Below are 19,370 nucleotides of genomic sequence, written 5' to 3' on the forward strand. Positions count from 1 at the left end.
CTTAAACAAAAACATGCCAAAAAAAAAAGGTGCTACATTTTTTAATGCCCCCAAATAGGAACCACGGGAGTCCGTTAAATGCTGTGGTCATTTCCAGCATACAAATCAATTTTCCTTGTGGTGGTGAAGTGGTGAATAATGCCTGGTTTGTTTAAAGGAGCATGACTGATTTTGGATGAAGGATCCTGTCACTTTGGCATTTTTAGTTTTATTTATTGCACGCAACCGTATAAAACCTGGTACTGGTCTCAGTGCCAGGCTTACTAGTGGAAAAGCTGAAAGGACCACATAACTCCTGGTGCAGCAAAGAGCTTCTCCTGCAAGGCATTTGCTGGACTCCTGAAAAATTACTTTGAATAACATGGCAGAGAAGGATTTCATCAGTTGGCATCTGCTAGCTTTATTTTTTCTTCCATTTTGCCTGTGTCAAGATGAATACATGGAGGTGAGCAGAAGATCTTATAATCCAGTGGCCAAAGTATTGCAAAGTCACCACCAGACTGGCCATAAAGGTTCCAGAAGCAGGGAAATATTGAAACAGCGGAGTCAACTTATAGAGTGGACTGTTGATAATAGCACTTCTACAGACCACAAAGTCCTGAGATCAGAGGTAGATGATGTAGAACTGACTACCTCAGATAGAGTCCAGGTACTCTGAATTAATCTTCTAAAGATATCTTTAAAGCTAATGAGATATTTTATTTTTTTTGCTAAGATTATTAGTGATATATTTATGAAATATATTTAATTAAAAGTGTGTATCGGTCTGTATCCTGGTTGCTTTATAGGATCTTTAAATGAGCTGGTAGAACCAGTCGTGGTTGGGGACACTGGTTTCAATACAGACAGCAGCCCTTTGTTTTGCTGAACCTCTGATCCTCTGCAGTCATATATTATGATGTACAGTCTCTTAATTATGTCAAGGTATTACTTATTTAATGTATTAAACTTTTAGATGCTGCTAACTCACTTGGATGTGAAGGAAAATTACATAATTTCTAGAGGTATTTGGAAAGATTGAAGTAGCAGAGAATAAGTTTGCTTGATAATTATGTATACAAAGGGTATTTTTGAGCTTGAGATAAGCACAATGAAATTCTCAGTGTTCAAAATTTTTATTATAAAAATAGCTTGAGAAAACCCGATACTAGAGTAATGACTAGATTTAATAATAAAATATGTCAACTTTATAGTTTCAGAAGAAAAAAGTCTCAGAGTGAAACTAAATCATCTGTAGAATATGCAATTTAAGCTGGGAATCTTTCTATGGCTTTTATATGGCATTTTAGATTTTACATTCATTAGCTCACAGCAAAGGGAATATGACATAATCTCATTATACATAATATATTTCAGTCCAATTTAGAAGGTAAAATCTGAAGGGCAGAAGATGAAGCTTTTTCTAGCACTAGGCAAAACAAAATTCCACTCAAACAAAGTTTTTGTGGATGGATTTTTTTAGAAACAACGAGAACTTGAGTCTTTTGTTCCTACTGCTGATACAAATGTTTGAGCTCTGTATAGTTCACCTTCTATAATTTGCTTTTTAAAACTCTTTCAGATCCAACTATGATATTTTGAATTCTAAAAATCATGGACATGTAGGAAAGTGTTGAATAATAATGTTCTTAAGCAGAGAAGAGATTTGATCTTAATCCTGCTCTAGGCTTGAAGAACTGGAACATATCCAAGTATGGGAATAGGTTTAATACACCACTATATTCCCTGTATTTATATTTCATAGTGCTTTGCATTTCATATTTCTTGGGCAGGAGTTGTATGTTCCTCCAGTGTATTCAGTAAAATAGATATTTAGTTGTAGGTATGTTAAATTGCACTTGCAGTATGTAAACACTGTAAGCCATCAGGTATACAGTTCAATGAGCCAGCTAGTCTGCGTGTACCTCTCTACTGCAGAGACAACTGTACATCTGCATACTACAGACCACTGGTACTTCAAGAAGATTCTCCTTTAACTCAACATAATTTCAGATAATGCAGGGTTTAATACAAAATTACAACTGTTTTAGGAGTGAAACTTCCCCTCACAGAAAGTGTCACTGTGCACATGGTGCATGTGTCTCTCATCAGAGAATCTAATGCAACATGTCTGGAGTTGCCTCCTGGGGGAAGAGGCTGTATCTTTAAAACTGAACCCAGCAGGGCTAAGTACAGCTGACGGCAGTCATTTACCTGCCAGACCTGCTCTAAGAAGCAATCTTTGCTGGGGAAATGATGCAATTTTTGGCTTACTGAAATGAAATGGAGCACTAGCAGATGTACGACAGGGATAATCCATCACAGAATGGCTGACGCAATAGGTATTTTCCATCTCCAAGCTCCAGGGATTTTCAGGCAGGGAAGGAACAAAGGTGGCACAGACATATTTTAATTCATATCAAACTTCTCTCTTCCCCTTGAGCTATCTGAAAGCTGTTTCACCCCTAGAGTCTCCACTTTCTTGGTTATTTCAGGTCTGGTTAGAGAATTTCTCCCTATTGCTAAAGCTGTTTAATGGTCCTATTCTCTGTTGTGGAATGGAGACAATAGCATTTGTCTTTGCTGCACTGGGTACAACGCCAGTTTCCACCCTGCTGGTAACTCACACAATGGGCATTTCTCAAGCACAAGAACTCTTCGTGACTGGGGAGAGCCATGCCAGACATACGGTTCCTTTTCAAGTTGTTCTTTGAAAATCTTCAAGTACCCCTCAGCCTAATGGTGTTTTACCCTGATTTTTTGTCAAATTTGGTTTGTTTAATTGTTTGCTAGGGAAGGGGCAAGGAGAGAGAGCCTTAGCCCATAGAGACATACTATTTTGCATTCACAACAGGAGCCAAGAATGGTGGACGTACATTACTTGTCTTCTGCATTGTCTTAGACAATATATCAGAAACCCGTAAGGTTAATCAGGAAGTGAAAAAGGACTGGCTCTCCAATTACAATTCATTCACAGCTGTAAGTTAAGGGAATTTTATGGACCATCTGTTGCTTAGAACTGCCTCCTACACACTAAGTCACAGGAAATTCAGCAAATAGCCTCAGAAATATTTCCAGGTTTCTATCTGTATTAGGATATCAATGTGGCAGATGTATTTCATAAGCTCCTAAATCATATTCATGGTCTGAAAGCAATGCCAACAATTCATTTTGTGATAGACTTTATGTGCAAATGGCTGCATAGGACACCTTTGGCAAGTAGGTTGCAATTAATCTCTTTGTCCCATTTGAGTGTAATTTTACTTTAGGAACACATTCTCCCTTTAAATGTACTCTTCATTAAGTTCTCTGGGTTTACAGATTAAAACAGTATACTGAATATTCATTATTCTTGGCAGCTGTTTGAACTTTTTTTCCCTCCCAGTCAAAGGATCAGTAAAGATAGTAAGTCAATACTACCATATGACTTGAGTAAGTAGTTATTGCGAAGTCTGTGGAACTGTTCTCATACAACCAGGCTGGCAGGACTTGCCTCATTTCAAATCTAAAAACCTGATGAGCTTTTTGAGAGGTAATGCCAAACCACATTTGGTTATGACCCGCACTAGTACCTATTTTATGGTAACATAGCTGGTTACCTAATAATGTTGTTCGGGATTTCAGTGCATTGGATAAAGAAGGCAAATCGTACCTGCACAGACAGAATCTCACATGCAGTCCAGTTTGCTAGACTCATGCCTTCCCTACAAGCCACAGTTCTAAGTCTTTGAATATTTCTAGGACTTACTTGTTCTTGGCAGGTTTATGAATAGTTTGCCTTCTAATTAGACATGAATATGGAGCACTATGAGAAAAGAGCTGGAGATTTTAATCTCAGTGCAACATTAGCATTTCAGATGGTGCAAAATGCTTGCGGACTTCCAGTTGTTTTGTACTTGGCTCCCTTTCAAGGACTGAAAATGAGCTGAAAGCAGGGATACTTCTCTCAAGTTATAAAAGCTTTAAACAGTGTACCTTGTGATTGTCACTTACGTTCTTCCTAAACAGCTGGGGGAGATAAACAGCAGGAAAGATACAAACAAGTTCTCATGGAACAGACAGTCCTACAGGCAGAACTAATTTTTCTCATATAGACCTTACCCAGAATTAAGGTGAAAAGCATAGTATTGATCAAAACCCATAAATAAGACCTTGTGCCCACTGGCAAATCCTAACATTTCCATAACTCCTTAAATATGAATCGTATTTGTGGAGCTGTCAGGTTAGCTTTTAATTCCCATGGTAGCTTCACTGTTGGTGGTTCCAGCTGCAGAGAACATGTGTCTGTTCTAGTGGAGCAGTTGCAGTATTTTAGTGGCATGAAAGGGCTTTTCTGTATACACAAACATAAAATCCCAAGCCTTTTGAAATTAATGAATGCAGCAGGTGTGCTTGGTATTGATAAAAACATGGGCCAAAAGCTTTAGTGTTTCAGATCAAGACAGTTGATGACTTTGAGGGCAGGAATTAAGCACATCTACATGTTTGTTTGGCAGCATCCATCCCACCAGAGGTTTGTTTGCTGCCATTAAACTGACAGGTGTTCATTAAGCAAGTACTTTGACGATGATACAGATGAGTGGGAAAAAAAGGGAAGAAAACAAATAGTAGAACAATTATAAAAAAGTAGTAGTCAGATTAGTGTTAATTATTCCCCTCCAGAATTGAAGATCTGCAGATTTGCACCATATGATAATAACACAGAATTTTAAGAAACAGAAACAAAGAGGTAGAAATGAGATGGAGATAGAGAAATAAAATCAAATTCTGGACCTCTACCCCTGCTGACCCGTAGGGAGGTTTGTGATCAATAAATCACCACAAGAGCCTAGTTACAAAATCCAGCCAGGATTGAATGAGACTCCCCAAGTATAAATACAATAATACGGAAAAGCAAAGCACAAAACTAAGCTATTATCAAACTATTATTACATTAGTAGAGCTGCGTATGATAAAGTCATTACTTTATTTACGCTACTATACTAGTTTCAGCATACTAATGGATTTTCATAGTTACAAACCTACAATCACAAGATAATCAAATGCCCTAACACCAGCTTTCGAGCTCACGTCAAATTTTGTCATGTTTCTTGTCACATTTTTAGGTTCTCCCAAGTTTAGTAGCCTATAAATATGCACGTCTAGGGCCACAAACAGGAATACGCTGCACATACATCTTTTGATATCTCCTTTGGGTGGTCCAACATAGTTTTCTTTATGTTTAGTGGAGAACACTTCATTGCTGAAGGTCAAATGTCTTAGGTCTCACCTTTACGTCTTACCACTTGTTTGCCAACAAAAGCTCAGTTGAAATGTGGGATCACTGAAAAGCAGGATAGGAATCTAACTGAAATACTCCTCCAATATTCATTACTTGGTATTATTTTATTTTTAATCCTCTCATTATTTGACAAGTGGGGTTTTTTTTTAATATTCATATAGCACTTAGAATGCTTGAAGAGCTAGTCCCTAAATCTTCCAAAAATAATATTTTAAGGGACAACCCAAGCATGGGAGATTTCAGCCCACATAGGAAGTGTTTTGAAAACTTACCAAATACATAAACAGAGAATATATAATGAAGACCCTGTAACCAACATGCATATGATTGATGCCCTTGATGAATGAGCTATTTAAAGCTTATTTTTGTGCACTTAGCCTCCACAAACTGGACCGCAGAATCCAGACTGTAGTTCCTGCTGCCGTGGTGATTTTGGAGTTCGACTCTACCAAGGGCCCCCAGGACCTCCAGGGCCCCCTGGGATGCCAGGTAAAGATGAAGTCTAATTAATTTTTTGATCAGTCAAATTTCAGGCTGTAAATTACAGGCTATTCTATGAAATATCAAAGAATTGTCCAAACATCAGTGTTTCAGGACAGATTCAGCAACAAGTTTTTCTATAATTTCTGGGGAGACAGAGATTTCCAATTAAACTTTACAGCTTTCCTCAGTGAAAACCCATTTTTATTAAAATTCAGCTTTCACAAGTTCATATTGAATGTACTCTTATTACATTTCTATGGAAAATTGGTCTAACTTCTTGAAGCAGCATGAAACTTCCATTAAAGTTGGAAGAACTTATTTGCTGGAGTTGATTATTGCGATAACCTTTGAATATCCAGCTATGCTATTGTGTACTGCATTCAGGAACTTTTCTATGTAGCATGCTGCTAGCCAATATTTTGCAGAGACACACAAAAGAATGCTTCTGTTCCCTCATAGAAATATCTTCTTTTCCTTCTTCTTGTCTTCCATAGTAAAAAGTACCTTTCCCCACCTCTCCCCACCCCCCAGTTAAAAATGCACACAGAGGAATACACAAGAAAAGGCTATCTGATAACACCTATAGAAAAAGAAGAGCCTAGAGAAGGGAAAAAGATGGCTAATTGCCTCTTGGTATAAGATCGTTACAGCTACCTTCAGGGATTTGAAAATTGTTGTTCTTAAAGCACGCATATAATGTAAATGAACACAGACTGGTTAGGGTTGGAAAAGACCTTAAAACCATCTAGTTCCAGCCCCCCAAAATGTCACTGAGTGTCAGATTTGCCTCATCTTCAAAAGGTAATATGTTATCATAATAAAATTCCAATTTTATAATCCTTATGCCTCACAAATATACTGACAGTAAACAAACATGACAGATAACCATACACACCAAAAATCAATGTGGTGATTTGGGGTAGAAGCGGTTTACAGTAACAGGTAAACCTGATTGCTATGAAGTTAAATCTGAGTGAATGAAGTGTTTCAAGAACTAACTTCATTTGGGAAGATACTGAAATATGCTGTTACATTGACATATTTTATATGTTAGGCAAAATAAGGTCAATAGGCATATCTGGTATTAGCCTGCTGTGAGCTATTCATGCATCAATCCTTTATAAAAAAAACATTACAGAAGTAAGAATATCTAATGGTGAGGGCCCTTGCCCAGCAATACTGCATTACACATCAATAAACTCTTGGCTTCTGAGAAGCAAGACACAAGTTTGTATTAGACCTACACTTTCAAGGCTGCAGTGGACACGCTGGGACACAGTCCAGTTCCAGCTTTGCTCTTTTCTTATGTGGGGATGTTTCTCAGTCACTCTTCTTGTCACTACAGGATGCCACAAATGTATGGCTGATAGCAACCTTACCTTCTGCACCCTGGAACTTCTCTGTCTCCTTCCCCTGCCACGTTTCGTATTGTTGTGCCCATAAGGGGAATGACAACAACCGCTTCTCCCTTGTTTGAATCAAATGTCACTTACAGGCTTCTGTTCTGAACTGACAGAGAAGTAGTTTTGGCTTTACACAAAGGATCATTCTTGTTATTCTCCGTAGTTATTGATTTCTCTATCCAAACAAAAATTGGTTTATTTCTTCCACCATTTAGCTTCCTTGTTTGAAGTAATTTTTTTCTTTTTGCACTACAAAAACTCTAAAGAATCAGTTATCTATTAGATTTCATCTCAAACAACATCATTCTTGTAAATTTGTAACTAGAGTGACTGATCAGAGAACAAGCCAAGTGACATAGAATCTAATTTCAATTCAGGTAGAATTAGAACAATGGTGACACTTACTAATATCATGAGTAATTATTTGAAAGGTCAGGCTTTTGCTTCAGGTAGGCATAATAATTGCTCACTGATTCTAGCCAACTACAAAATTCTGTCAGTTGCACAGACTTTTGCTCAGTAATTCCCTCATTAAGCATCTGATGCAGGAATATGTTTTTATAGTGACACTTACGCAAGAAATATATATCCCAGAGAAGCTTCAATTTTTTTAAAAAGTATTTCTTTAAATCTAGGAGAATGTAATCAATCAAACCCTTTAAGTTAAACAGCATCCTCTCCCATTTTCAGCACATATGGGTCATTTAGATAGTTCACAGCTAGGGACATGTTTTAAAGGCAGCAAAATGTTTTTTAAAAATTATCTTATCCTATTAACATAACTTATCAGGAAATAAGTTTTTACACAAAAGGAAGAGTGCTTACGCAGGCTTCCTAGTATGTGCCAGTAGGCCGTGGCTTTCTCTTTCCTTGAGCCTCATGTCTGCTGAGGTCTTGTCCTTCCACATTTCCCCAATACCACAATGACTCGAGACATCAGCAGTTTATCCAGCAACACAAAGATAGCATGAAGGTTAAGTCTTAAACATTAATCTACATCCTTCTGGAAACTTACTCATCAGAACCTTCACATTCAGTTTAACCACACAGCTGTTTCTTATCCGCTGCAGCTCAGTCTGGGGTTTATGATACTGAAAAGTCCATGTCTGGCAAACTGGTGAAAAAGGACCCTGTCACAGATCTATTAGAATATTATGAATATGAAATGATTTAAGTTAAACAGAAAGCTCTGTTTTCTTTAAGGGAATCATGGAAACAATGGAAATAATGGAGCAACTGGCCAGGAAGGAGCCAAAGGCGAGAAAGGAGACAAAGGAGATATGGGACCAAGGGGAGAGCGTGGTCATCATGGACCCAAAGGGGAGAAGGGTTACCCTGGGATTCCTCCAGAGCTACAGGTACAAAATCTCTGGCTTGTGTTGGCTGCATAAGTTCTCCAGTTACGGTTTTCTTCTCTGAAAAACAGCACCTAAATACTGTAAGATACTTCAGAAGCAAATTCCCCTGTAAACTGATATAGTGAGAGACATATATATCCCTTGTCATGACTGACAAATGTGCTTTGTCAGATCTTCCTGGCAAAGGCAGACATTAGGGCTTAGCCTTTCTTTAGAGTAAGAATCCAGCTGAGGAATGGGCAGCAAGAAACATATACAGTTCCCTTTTAGGGCAGAAAGCCAGTATCTGGGCTATTAAAAGAGAATAGCAGGGACTATCATTTTTCTGTCAAAATGTATCACATACATAACTGCGCTTCCTATGGCATACGAAAGGCGTAAAGGAGTCACTTGGGCATATGCTTCTCAGGTCAGCCAGGCTTTGTGAGATTCTCAAAAGTGTATGTATCCAACTCTTGAAACCATGGGGTCAAAACCTCCAAGTGCAGACAGAAGTCCTCCGCTTTCAAAAGAAACCTCTCCGTAGCTCTCTGTGGTTTTGCATGTCTAGATACCTTAAACATGTTGAGAAGCATGTGGGTTTTGCCTATGAATGTGGGTTCTGTCTATGAATGTGGGTTCTGCCAGATGAACATTAAAACATGGGTGCAAGCCTGAGGTGACAAGCTCTGATGAGAGATGGGATATATTTGTTTGGGATCAGCACCATGTTGGCATATTCCTATACATTTTACATTAGAGTTCCTTCATGTCCCAAGAATCTGGAAGGTGGCAGAGAGCTTATGTGTGTGTATATATATATATATATATATAGTGCTGATGTGATGTAGTCTGTTAAGGCAACCGAAAGAAAATGGGACTTGGATAACTAAGACCCATGGTTGCTGTTGCGAAAGGGAATCATGTGTTGTCCACTCCGTAGACTGCAGTGTAGCAACAGTGTGTTCGAGAATCCTGAAGAACTTCAGATGGTACTAGATGCATTTGCACCGGCAAGTGATTGCACTCAGATTCAGCTCCAGAAAGCCTATGTGTAATGGAAGCATTTAAGATCCTACTACAATTACTGATAATCTAGAAGAGCAACTCAGCTTAATCAGTCACTGCTGCTTTTGGGCAAATGTGACTGCAGACACCACAGAGAATACAGATCCCCAGAAACTATAGGGAATTTACATCCTCACTAACACACACTTTAATGGAACTGTCTTAATCTGATTCATACCCCCAAAACCAAGTTCACCATAGAAGGGACAAAACAGGAATAGCAAACACGTACAAAAAGATATCCCACTTCCAAACACCGTGGGGAAAATGGAAGTTCTGATCTTTTCATAGATCTACACCTATTAACTAAAGAATACCGTTTCCTATTAATAGTCATTCATATATGGTTTATATCCTCATAAAAGGTACACAAATTAACAGCAAAACCAACAATACAACCAACATGTGCAGTGTGGGAAAATGGCTTTGGATTTCTTGGCATTGTGTGTGGTTGAATTCTCTACCCTCCGTTGCATGAAGATAGGATAATTGCATAGAATAAAATTTACAATGAAAATAGTTAAAAAAATTACTGAACTTTTGTATTAAAGCAGAATTATTTTAACATTCTTACAGAATTACCTGGAATTGCCATTATAGCCGAATATCTTAAAAACATGTTTGTTGCAATTGCATTTAACATAAATCCGTTTATAATTTTAAAATGAGGTAGCAACATATTTTTATTTTGTTTTTTACAAAAAGATAGTAGTAGTAATTTAATTAAAAACTTAACAATGAAGGCGGATGAATAACAAAAGCTCATCTTGCAATACCTATTTCCAAGTGAAATTCCATCACTGTTTTTAACCTGTGTTCAAAAATTCTTTATGCAGTATAGTATATCATTTCTTGTTAACATCCTGCTTAAGAATTTTAGAGCAGGGGTAGTTAGAGGGAAAAACACTTTTGAATATAATACTACTTGAAGTAGCAGAATTATTTTGACAGACTTGTTATGTCCATCTCAATCTGCTACTTCAAAATGAGGTCCAGGGAGAACGGACATCTTTTTCAACTCTTCTCATCAGCCCAAGAAAAGTAGCTTGGGGTCAAAGAGAATGTGAAATGGAATCTAGACAAAAAGTAATAAATTCCATCAAGCTGCTATTGCAGCTGCTTTCCTTTAACACATGATGTACTTCAATGTGATCCTGGCTGAGAAGCAAGACGTTAACAATTTGCCATCATAGAAAAAGCATCCATGCAGGGATAAGGAAAATCAGCCCAGGCTTTCAGCTCACATCTGGAGCTCCTCAAATTTCTGAGCAGATGGCTAATGATTTGCACTGCTGGATCTGGACTGGCATTTGATTTTGCCTCGTTTGGTTTCATTCTCCCATCTCAAATCAAAAGAAGTTTGGAGTGGATATTTTTTTAGTATTGGTATAGCTGGAATTTCATGGAAAATGTCATTTTTGCAATGGGCAGTAATAATTGTAATTTAACACTTCTCATCTAAGAAGTTGTTAATAGATAGAGATAAAATGCCAAGTCACTATGTGGCCTTCTGGCATTCAAGTGCAGCAAGTCTCCCTGTACCCCACTTACTGTCAATCAGACTACAGACTAGCACAAAAGACCTACACAAGTTGTCAGGGATGTTCCGTGGTATCTTGACGAGCATAATTTGAACTGTCCAGTGTGGGAGGATTTGCACTGCTTCATATGAAACATCTTCCACAGCCAATAGGTCTCACTGCAGGAAGTGTAGCACGAAGCTGAAGCACAGTTTCCAATTTCTTGGTTTCCCTTTTGGCTCCCATCACCCTCTGTTGTTGTGACTGTGGCTACAGGGCAACTGGTAAAAAAGAAAAAGCACTGAATGATGAGCCCCAGCAACCTCACTTCTGAAGTACCTAAATGCTAATGTACCTCTGAAGGTAGTTTATCAAGAAACACTAATGTGTATGGATTTTACTGCACATTATGTATTTCACACATCCAGTTAAAAGCAACATCCAGTCTAAATGCATTGAGGAATATATAAAAAACTAATTAAATTACTTCTGTTGGAAACGTCATCCATTTAAATACCTGTTTTCTGTTGCATCATTCTAGAGAGACTTTAAAGCAAATAAAATCTGAAATGAAAGTCCTGACCTGCAAACACTTGCCCATACACTTACTTTTACAGTTATGAATAGTCCAATTGAATGTAAGAAGTCTAGCCCTCTTCCAGTTTTATTCAATGGGAGTTTTGTTACTGGAGTTTAACAGCCCTGGAGCAAGCCTTAGAAGAACATCTCTGTCAGAAAAATAGGCTGCAAATACATGAAAAACATTCTGATTCCACTACATGTTTGCATTTTCTGAACAACTGCCCAAGTAAGAGCTGCATTTTTGCAGGTTGCATTCATGGCTTCCATGGCTACTCATTTCAGTAACCAGAACAGTGGGATCATCTTCAGCAGTGTTGAAACCAACGTTGGGAACTTCTTTGATGTCATGACTGGTAGATTTGGTGCTCCAGTGAATGGTGAGTGTTTGCAAAGCTAAATAAAGCAATTCCGGGAGCTATAGAGAGAAGTGGTGTCAATTATGATGAGAAACTTTATTTTCTCAAAAGTGAGAGGGGCAAAGTGCATAAGGCTCACTCTGCATAGCTCTTGCTACCTACTTCCAGGCAAGCAAAGAGAGGGCTTGCCAGCCAGTGAGCCTAGTGCTGGCACAAAGGCAGGATGAAGAGGCATGGCCAGGGCTGAGGAAGGAGCAGGACCTTCTGCTTTGAGACCTTTAGATCTTCAGCCATTGTGATAACCATGGTCTTGGTGCTGCACCAGCAGCTTCACAGTTGCTGCCTCCTGCCTCCAGTCACTCTCTTTATCCCTGTCTTTGCTTGCAGCAGGCCAGCTCACAGCTGAACTGCAAGAGATGTGTGTCTGGAAATGAGGCATTACAGCTTTTCCTGAGTGATTTCTCAGCTGCATCCTTCCCTCCATCTTACACAGCTGTGGCACAAGGAGAACAATAGCAGATGGGGGAGGAAGGGCCATAATCAAAACCATGTCTGAGCAAAGCATGAAGCCATCTTCCTTCACTTGGCCTTTCTCACCCTGTCATTCATTTACTCACTGCTATGGGAAATTACATTCAATTAAATAGAAGACAGGGCTTCCAGGCTTGCTGTAGCATATCTTACTGACAGGTATGGGGGGGTGTACTCACAGCTGCTTCCTTTTGAGGTTAATGTATATGTAGATATCAATAAACTTTGACCCTCAACAATTTAACGACTTTAATGTAAACTTCAAGCTCCCGTTGCAGGGTCAGTGCTACAGACTAATTGTTCAGGAACCAGGAGCTTGTCTCCTGTGTGTGGGAGTCTTGTAGAGCTCATGATACATAATATGGTTGCACTGACAACACTGTTGGCAACTTTCAGACAGAGTAAAAAGATAAAGGTTTATCGTAAGGATATGTTGTGCAAGAAGGGAAAGTGGTGGCTATGTCTGCATTGTCCAAGATGTGGTAAGGCCAAGTGAGCAGCAGTGGGTGCTTCTAAAACCACTTCTGCCTTTTCTGACCTGGGTGACATGCTGGCTGTCTGACAGCCTCTGAGGCTAAGCCCTACCTGGCCTGGAGCTGCCCTTCTGGGAGAAGACAGGAGCAAGAAAAGAGGGGAAAAAAAGGTGAGAGAAGGGTTACTAGAATCAGCCTTCGGGAAATGTCCCTTCTAGTGAGAAGGAAGGGATGAGTGATCCTGACATGTTCAAATACAGTCATTCCTCTGGAACAGGATGTACCTGAACCCCTGCCATATGCAGAATAAAAATTAACCAGATTTTGGCACACCATAAACAGAAGCAAAACACCCACTGACAACTGGAAGGTAATTTTGGCTTCAGCTGTTGTTTTCCAAGCAAGAAGCACAGGTCTATAGCATGACTACCCCTCTCTGAAGCAAATGCATTGTATTTGGTATTTTTTCAGGGGTGTATTTCTTCACCTTCAATATGATGAAACATGAAGATGTGGAGGAAGTGTACGTGTACCTGATGCATAATGGTAATACAGTTTTCAGCTTGTACAGGTAAGTGAAGACCATGCCATTTTAATGCTAAAGACATGTTTGCACAGATGTGATAGCTTGCTCATATTTCAAGAAACATGAAATCATTGATTGTTTGAAGAAATTTTGGGGGGCAAAATAACAAAAAAAAAAAGAATAAATACTGTATTTTGCACTCTTCAACCTGCAAATATGGATCATACCTGCCACACATCCTGGACCTAAAATTCAGCCTTAATTACAAGCCCCTCAAAGCTCAGGGAAAAGGAATTAGCACCGCAAGTAAGGGCTGAAGTCCAGTGGTAACATGCTGTCATTCTGCTAAAACCTATCATCATCCTCTGTTTGCCTGTCAGAAAAAGAGCATAATGGAGTGTTCAGTTACAGCCTTGTTAAAGATTAGTGGGGGAGGAATTTACTTTAAAGGTGGAAAGCAATTAAACTGCAGTGGTGAGGATGAGGAAGAAGCAAAGGTCCTCCTTTTACTGGCTTTGTTATCATTAGCACAGTTGGAATAAAAGATTTCTGAACTCTTTATGTTAGCTTGATAGTCACCAAGAATAGAATCCATTTCTAGCTTATCAACTTATATAAGGATCAAGTCAAGAAGCTTGTAGCCTGCAGCCAGAAGGATCTCTACAAAAATCAGTATGTATATATATATATATACAGTGTTTGAGCAAAAGTATTATTTCTTAAATGTCAACTAGGGCTCTGATACCAAAACCAAGATTCTCTCCTGAGCCTGAATAAACAGACACAAAAGCTTAGATGGATTACACTGTATTTTAGGCACTTAGATGACAGCAAGTTCATTTCAGCTGTCAAGATGTCATCAACAGCCCGCACCTGAAACACCACCAAAGGCTGCTTCCTTCCCAATAGGTCTTTCCTGAAAAAAGAAGTGCTCAACTTTTTCCCCCTGAAGCACTGATGTCAGAAAAGGTGGAACAACAGGTGGAAGAAAGGGAGCCAACACTAATACAAAGCCAGCAGGTTAGCCTATATTGAACGCATCTATGTTCCAATGAAAAGGCCTCAGGGTGGAGTGAGCTGGCTGTCTCTGCCCACTGCCTGTGTCAGGAGCACAGGGGCTCAGCACACAAGACTCCTGATCTGAAGGCGTTTCAGATTAGCCAGGATGAATCCAATGGAAGAGCAGCACAGGAAAAAACCTGGAGTGTTGTGGTGAATGAGCAGGGTTTTATACTACACAACAGATTTGTTCCTGTGCCCTGGAAAACAATATATAAATTAAAATTCAGAAAGGAATGAAAGGACGCAATAAGGTAAAGTGCAAAATTTGACTAGGAAATCAAATGCAGAAAAATGCCAAAATTTCCTCATAATGCTGAAAAAATGTTTGCGAGCCTTTCTTGAAAGTTTTGCTCAGGATAACAATGCGCTTTTTTTGATTCTTTTTTTTAAGTTGTTTTCTTGGTCATTGTTGAGAAACAAACAGATGACTTGTTAAAATATTTATTCTTAGCTATGAATCAAAAGGGAAAGCAGACACTTCAGGAAACAGTGCAGTCCTAAAACTTGCCAAGGGAGATGAAGTTTGGCTGCGGATGGGAAACGGAGCCCTCCATGGGGACCATCAACGATTCTCCACCTTTGCTGGGTTTCTTCTTTTTGAAACCAAGTAAAACCGATAGATATTTACCTGAGAAAACTTCTCTTTTGGAACTGGTATTTTTCTCTGGACTGTGGAATAGCACTACAACATTGAAAGATCAAGAAGGCTTGTATTGATGCTATACCATCATTGCTTTTTGTGTATCAGAGTTGAGCTGAATACATTGGGTAGCTGACACACAGATTCACAGATGCATCGTCTTCTGGGTTGCATCTAGTGAATCATTAAATGTTGCTATTGCTCTCATCTCCAAAGTGACTAAAAAAAAAAAAAAAAACCAAAGGAAAAGGATTTGAAATAATTTAGAGAGCAGTTTGCACAGTAAAGTCAATTCTGTCTCTAAATATACTTCAGTTAAGTATATGTCAGGAATTGAACAATCAATTCAAGTTTTTCCTGTTCATTTAGCTCTTATTACATGTTCATTTAAGTTTGCATCATGGAAACAGACCTAAATGAATTGTAAGTGGGCTCAACTGAGACCAGATTTAAAGGAAGAAGTTTTTACTGGACTAGAATGAACTTTACAAATAAAAGAAAAAAATGTGAATACATATATAGATGTCAAGGATTCAGGTTTATAGCATTTCCATCTCAAACCTCTGAAGATGTACCTGGTGTCATTTTTCACAGATTTTTAGTACATATTTATGCTCAGTTTCTCTTAAAAATGAGTGGTAGTAGTTCTTGCCTTAGTAGCAGCTTGAAGCTAAGGTAATTTAGCATGCAGTGTAATGGGGATCAGACAGGGGAATGTAACTTTTCTTCCTAGCCTTAAAATTATTAAAACCTGATGTAACTGAATGTAAGGTGTGAAAGCAGAGCCATATATGCTGGAGAAGCTGGAATATGCCCACAGGACAAACAGAAAAACACAAGTGTTGTGGAGTCTGGAGCTCTTTTAGAAGGATGTACCTTTTAATACTGCGTATTTACTTAACAGTGAAGTTGTTGATACAATTTTCCTAGCAGTTTTCCAAGAAAGAGTATTTCAGGAAAAGACATTGCAGCTAGGCAAAGCAGCAGCTAACTCAGTTCAATATTTAACTGGTGAAAGCAAACGCTGGCTGTCTCAGAAGTTCTGGTCACAGTGAACTGGACCATTCTTCAGCATTAATATTTGCCACTGGCTTTTCAGAATTCGGGTACCTGAGATCCTGCCTCGCTATTTTCTTTTAATCTGAAACAGGACCAAACATACTAAGACAACACTGAAATCTGAATGTATCTTCCACACATTCTGGTCCTCCACACACAATCTAATGAAATCTAAATCACGTTTTAACAGACATTGCATTTTAACCAGATGTTACCTGCTATTAATGTATAACAAGGAGGTGGGGTTAGGAAAATATTTATATGAAATTCTTTTATACTGGATACAGATTATCAGTAGCATGACATAGAGCAAACTAATCAAAATCTGCCCTATGAATTTACACGTCCTTGTAGACGCTCCTAATGTATGTAAACCACATCTTACGATGAAAAATGCATGTTGATACTTGATGATTATGACTTGTGATTTTTCAGTTTTATGCATCAACCACTGAAAATATTAGCTTTAATGAATTGTCATCTGATGAGTTTTATTGTCTTTATGAACTTGGGTCAGGTTTGCACCACAGAGGTTTTTTTCAAAGCCTGTGACCTTGTTTTAGTAAGTATTTTAGTAAAATTCAGGCACGCCTTCAAATGAAAATCCACCCACCAGGTTATGAGATAATGTTACTCTTCCGGAATTAGTGCACAAGTTGTATGAGATATATGGCATCATAAGCTAATGTTCACAGTAGGAAAAACCTGAAAAAAAGTATCTGTTGTTGTGTTAGGAATGTTTGCTTACTTTGTAAAACATGCATTTACCCAATAAAGATTAATAGTAATAAAATTATACTGGTTTGTTCATATCTATATTTAACAAGGACCTTGCCATTTAGAGACTGTGTAGATGTATCTTAATTCCTAAGCATTCGTTTTGCTACTGAATGGGAGAAAGCCAACACTAAGGGTCAAAAGAAGTTTATTTTACACGTATATGTGTACATTTATGCACACACATAAAATCTAAATCTCTAAGATTCCCTTTGGGAACCAAGTCTTCCTTTATGACATGGTTATTTTAATCCATTTTGGTCACAATAAAGCACCTAGAAACTATGATACATACGCTCATTTTAAGCTCCTTTACATTCTCTCTTGTAATGGCCATGATATAAAAGAAAACAAAGTTTCACCATTCTCATTTTATGTTGCTTTCACAAGTTGGCCTGCTAAGAGTGGAAAGCAACTAACAATCCCAACAGCTTCTGACAAACAAACCGCAGCATGGACTCAATTCAAGGGTAAAGCTAAGAGGCTTTTTACATCGAGGTTGAAACTTCCTAAATTTGTATGAAATCTCTACAGTCTTTTTTTCTGAAAATTATTGCATGGAAGCTCTGCTGAGTGTTGTAATACTTTACAAGTTAACTTTCCTATCAATTTTAAAGATCCTTCAAAATATAGCAGGTGATGTAAAAATCTGTGTGTTCCCGTTCATCAAAATTAACAAGTTTTACAGGGGAATGTTTGTTTTCTCCCAGAAATGTTGATGAAAATTAGTCATCTTTCCATAGCTGGTGATAAATGAAAGCCTCTCGCTCAGCATATGCTGAAGACAAAATGTCTTCTGCCACAGACTTCTGTCCTCTTTTATAAAATAGGTGGCATCTTGTAATTTGTGTTACGAGTGGGAAAGCTTCTGGAAACAAAAAAGCCACAATTCGGAGTATTGAACAGTATACTGGTTCCTCGCCTTTGCTGTGCTGAGCTTATCCCTCTCTTCCACTCCATAAGCTCCCGCATTTAATCAAGTCAAGACTTGGCAAGAGCTGCAAGACCCTGCCTGCCAATGGAGCTCTGGTCTGGTAGGTGATATCCTGCCTCTGTGGTAAGAGTTGGCATCCTAGCAGTAGAAAACACTGCCCTGCACAGAGAAAAGTTGAGCTCTGTTTTTTGTCTCCCCTTCACACTGAGGCCCAGGGACCACTGTCCTTCCCTGTGACACCCTTGCAAAGTAGCAGCTCTCATTAGGAGCGTTAAGGACTGCATTTCACAAAATAGGGCTGTCTGCAACTTCAGAGATGTTGGTTAGACACCCTTGGCAGAGGTAAAATAACTTTTGTGTGACAAAAACTAGAATGAACAAGAATGAAACTGAGCTGAATGAAAACATCTTAGATCTGATTCCCAGTTTCATAAATGGTGTTTAAAGAAAACGGAAAGCAGTTTAGTTAGAAATGCTTGAGAAAAAAATCCAGCTATGGCTTTAATTTCATAGGCCAGTCCATGGTCTGAGGGTGATTTGAATTGATTCTGACTGAGGAAGCAAATTAGACTGACGGCACTTTGCAGCAACAGTCCCACTGAAAACCTTGGGAGCCAAAGGGAGGTCTTTAAAAGAGAGTAGCAGTTTTCTAACGGGAAAATAAGGAACATGCTCTTCACCTAAATCTTTAATCTTCCCCATGAAATTCTGTATTGAGCTTCCCAAGTTACATCCTAATGCTTTTGGAAGCAGTTTTTAATAACAATGGGGTTTTTTTCAGTAAAACTGCTTTTCTCCTACTTAATTCACATTATTAAAATTATGGTTTGTGCTCAAACCCTCCCCCCCCAAAAAAACAACAGAAAAACAAACCCACACAAAGACAACACATGCAGGGAGACACTGACTGGTATGTGGAAAAGCCCACAGTTCTTCATTTTGGTGAATCACTAGTAAAATTTCTGTGTTTTGAAGTTAGTTCTGCTTCAGCAACCAAAGGAAATAAAGACTTATGGTGATCAGTTCAGATTTAAAATCTGAAGTAATAAAAGCAGTGTACAAAGCAGTGCTCCAGGCTGGGTGTCACATTCAGATACCAATGAAAAATGACATAAACTCTAGAAACTATCTTCATAAATTAAAATAACTCCATAAAATATGTATTTCTTAGTATGACCAGCTTCCCTCTTACACCAAAGGGCAACTGTTCCTTTAGTCTTTGGGCCCAACAACATGGTCCTAGCTGGAGTCAGACCATCTGCAGTGCCACGTTGATTTCATTATCAAAACATTTCCTTGAGGGAATTATGTAGCACAGGAGTAGTAGCACAGAGCAGCTGTACTTCCCAAGCCTCACTC

The 19,370-nt window shown here is 38.6% G+C and overlaps 1 protein-coding gene across 2 annotated transcripts; it reads left to right on the forward strand.

Moving 5' to 3' along the window:
- The first annotated feature begins 309 nt into the window (after positions 1 to 309).
- On the forward strand, positions 310 to 17,096 carry C1QTNF3 (C1q and TNF related 3). Of its 2 annotated transcripts, none has more exons than XM_065661822.1 (6): positions 310 to 649; positions 5,638 to 5,749; positions 8,350 to 8,504; positions 11,901 to 12,030; positions 13,485 to 13,584; positions 15,053 to 17,096. In XM_065661822.1, the coding sequence occupies exons 1-6, from the start codon at positions 362 to 364 to the stop codon at positions 15,210 to 15,212; spliced, it is 945 nt and encodes a 314-aa protein (XP_065517894.1). In that variant the 5' UTR covers positions 310 to 361; the 3' UTR covers positions 15,213 to 17,096. The 2 variants fall into 2 exon arrangements, with proteins under 2 accessions (XP_065517894.1, XP_065517895.1); XM_065661823.1 differs by having other exon boundaries at positions 310 to 445.
- Positions 17,097 to 19,370: the final 2,274 nt, after the last annotated feature.

Source organism: Lathamus discolor, chromosome Z, assembly GCF_037157495.1.
Source record: "Lathamus discolor isolate bLatDis1 chromosome Z, bLatDis1.hap1, whole genome shotgun sequence".
NCBI classification, from domain to species: domain Eukaryota; kingdom Metazoa; phylum Chordata; class Aves; order Psittaciformes; family Psittacidae; genus Lathamus; species Lathamus discolor.

Coding starts and splice junctions, on each gene's coding strand:
- C1QTNF3 (XM_065661822.1), top strand. CDS start 362: ATGGCAGAGAAGGATTTCATCAGTTGGCATCTGCTAGCTTTATTTTTT. Junction 650..5,637: donor CTACCTCAGATAGAGTCCAG/GTACTCTGAATT, acceptor TTGTGCACTTAG/CCTCCACAAACTGGACCGCA. Junction 5,750..8,349: donor AGGGCCCCCTGGGATGCCAG/GTAAAGATGAAG, acceptor GTTTTCTTTAAG/GGAATCATGGAAACAATGGA.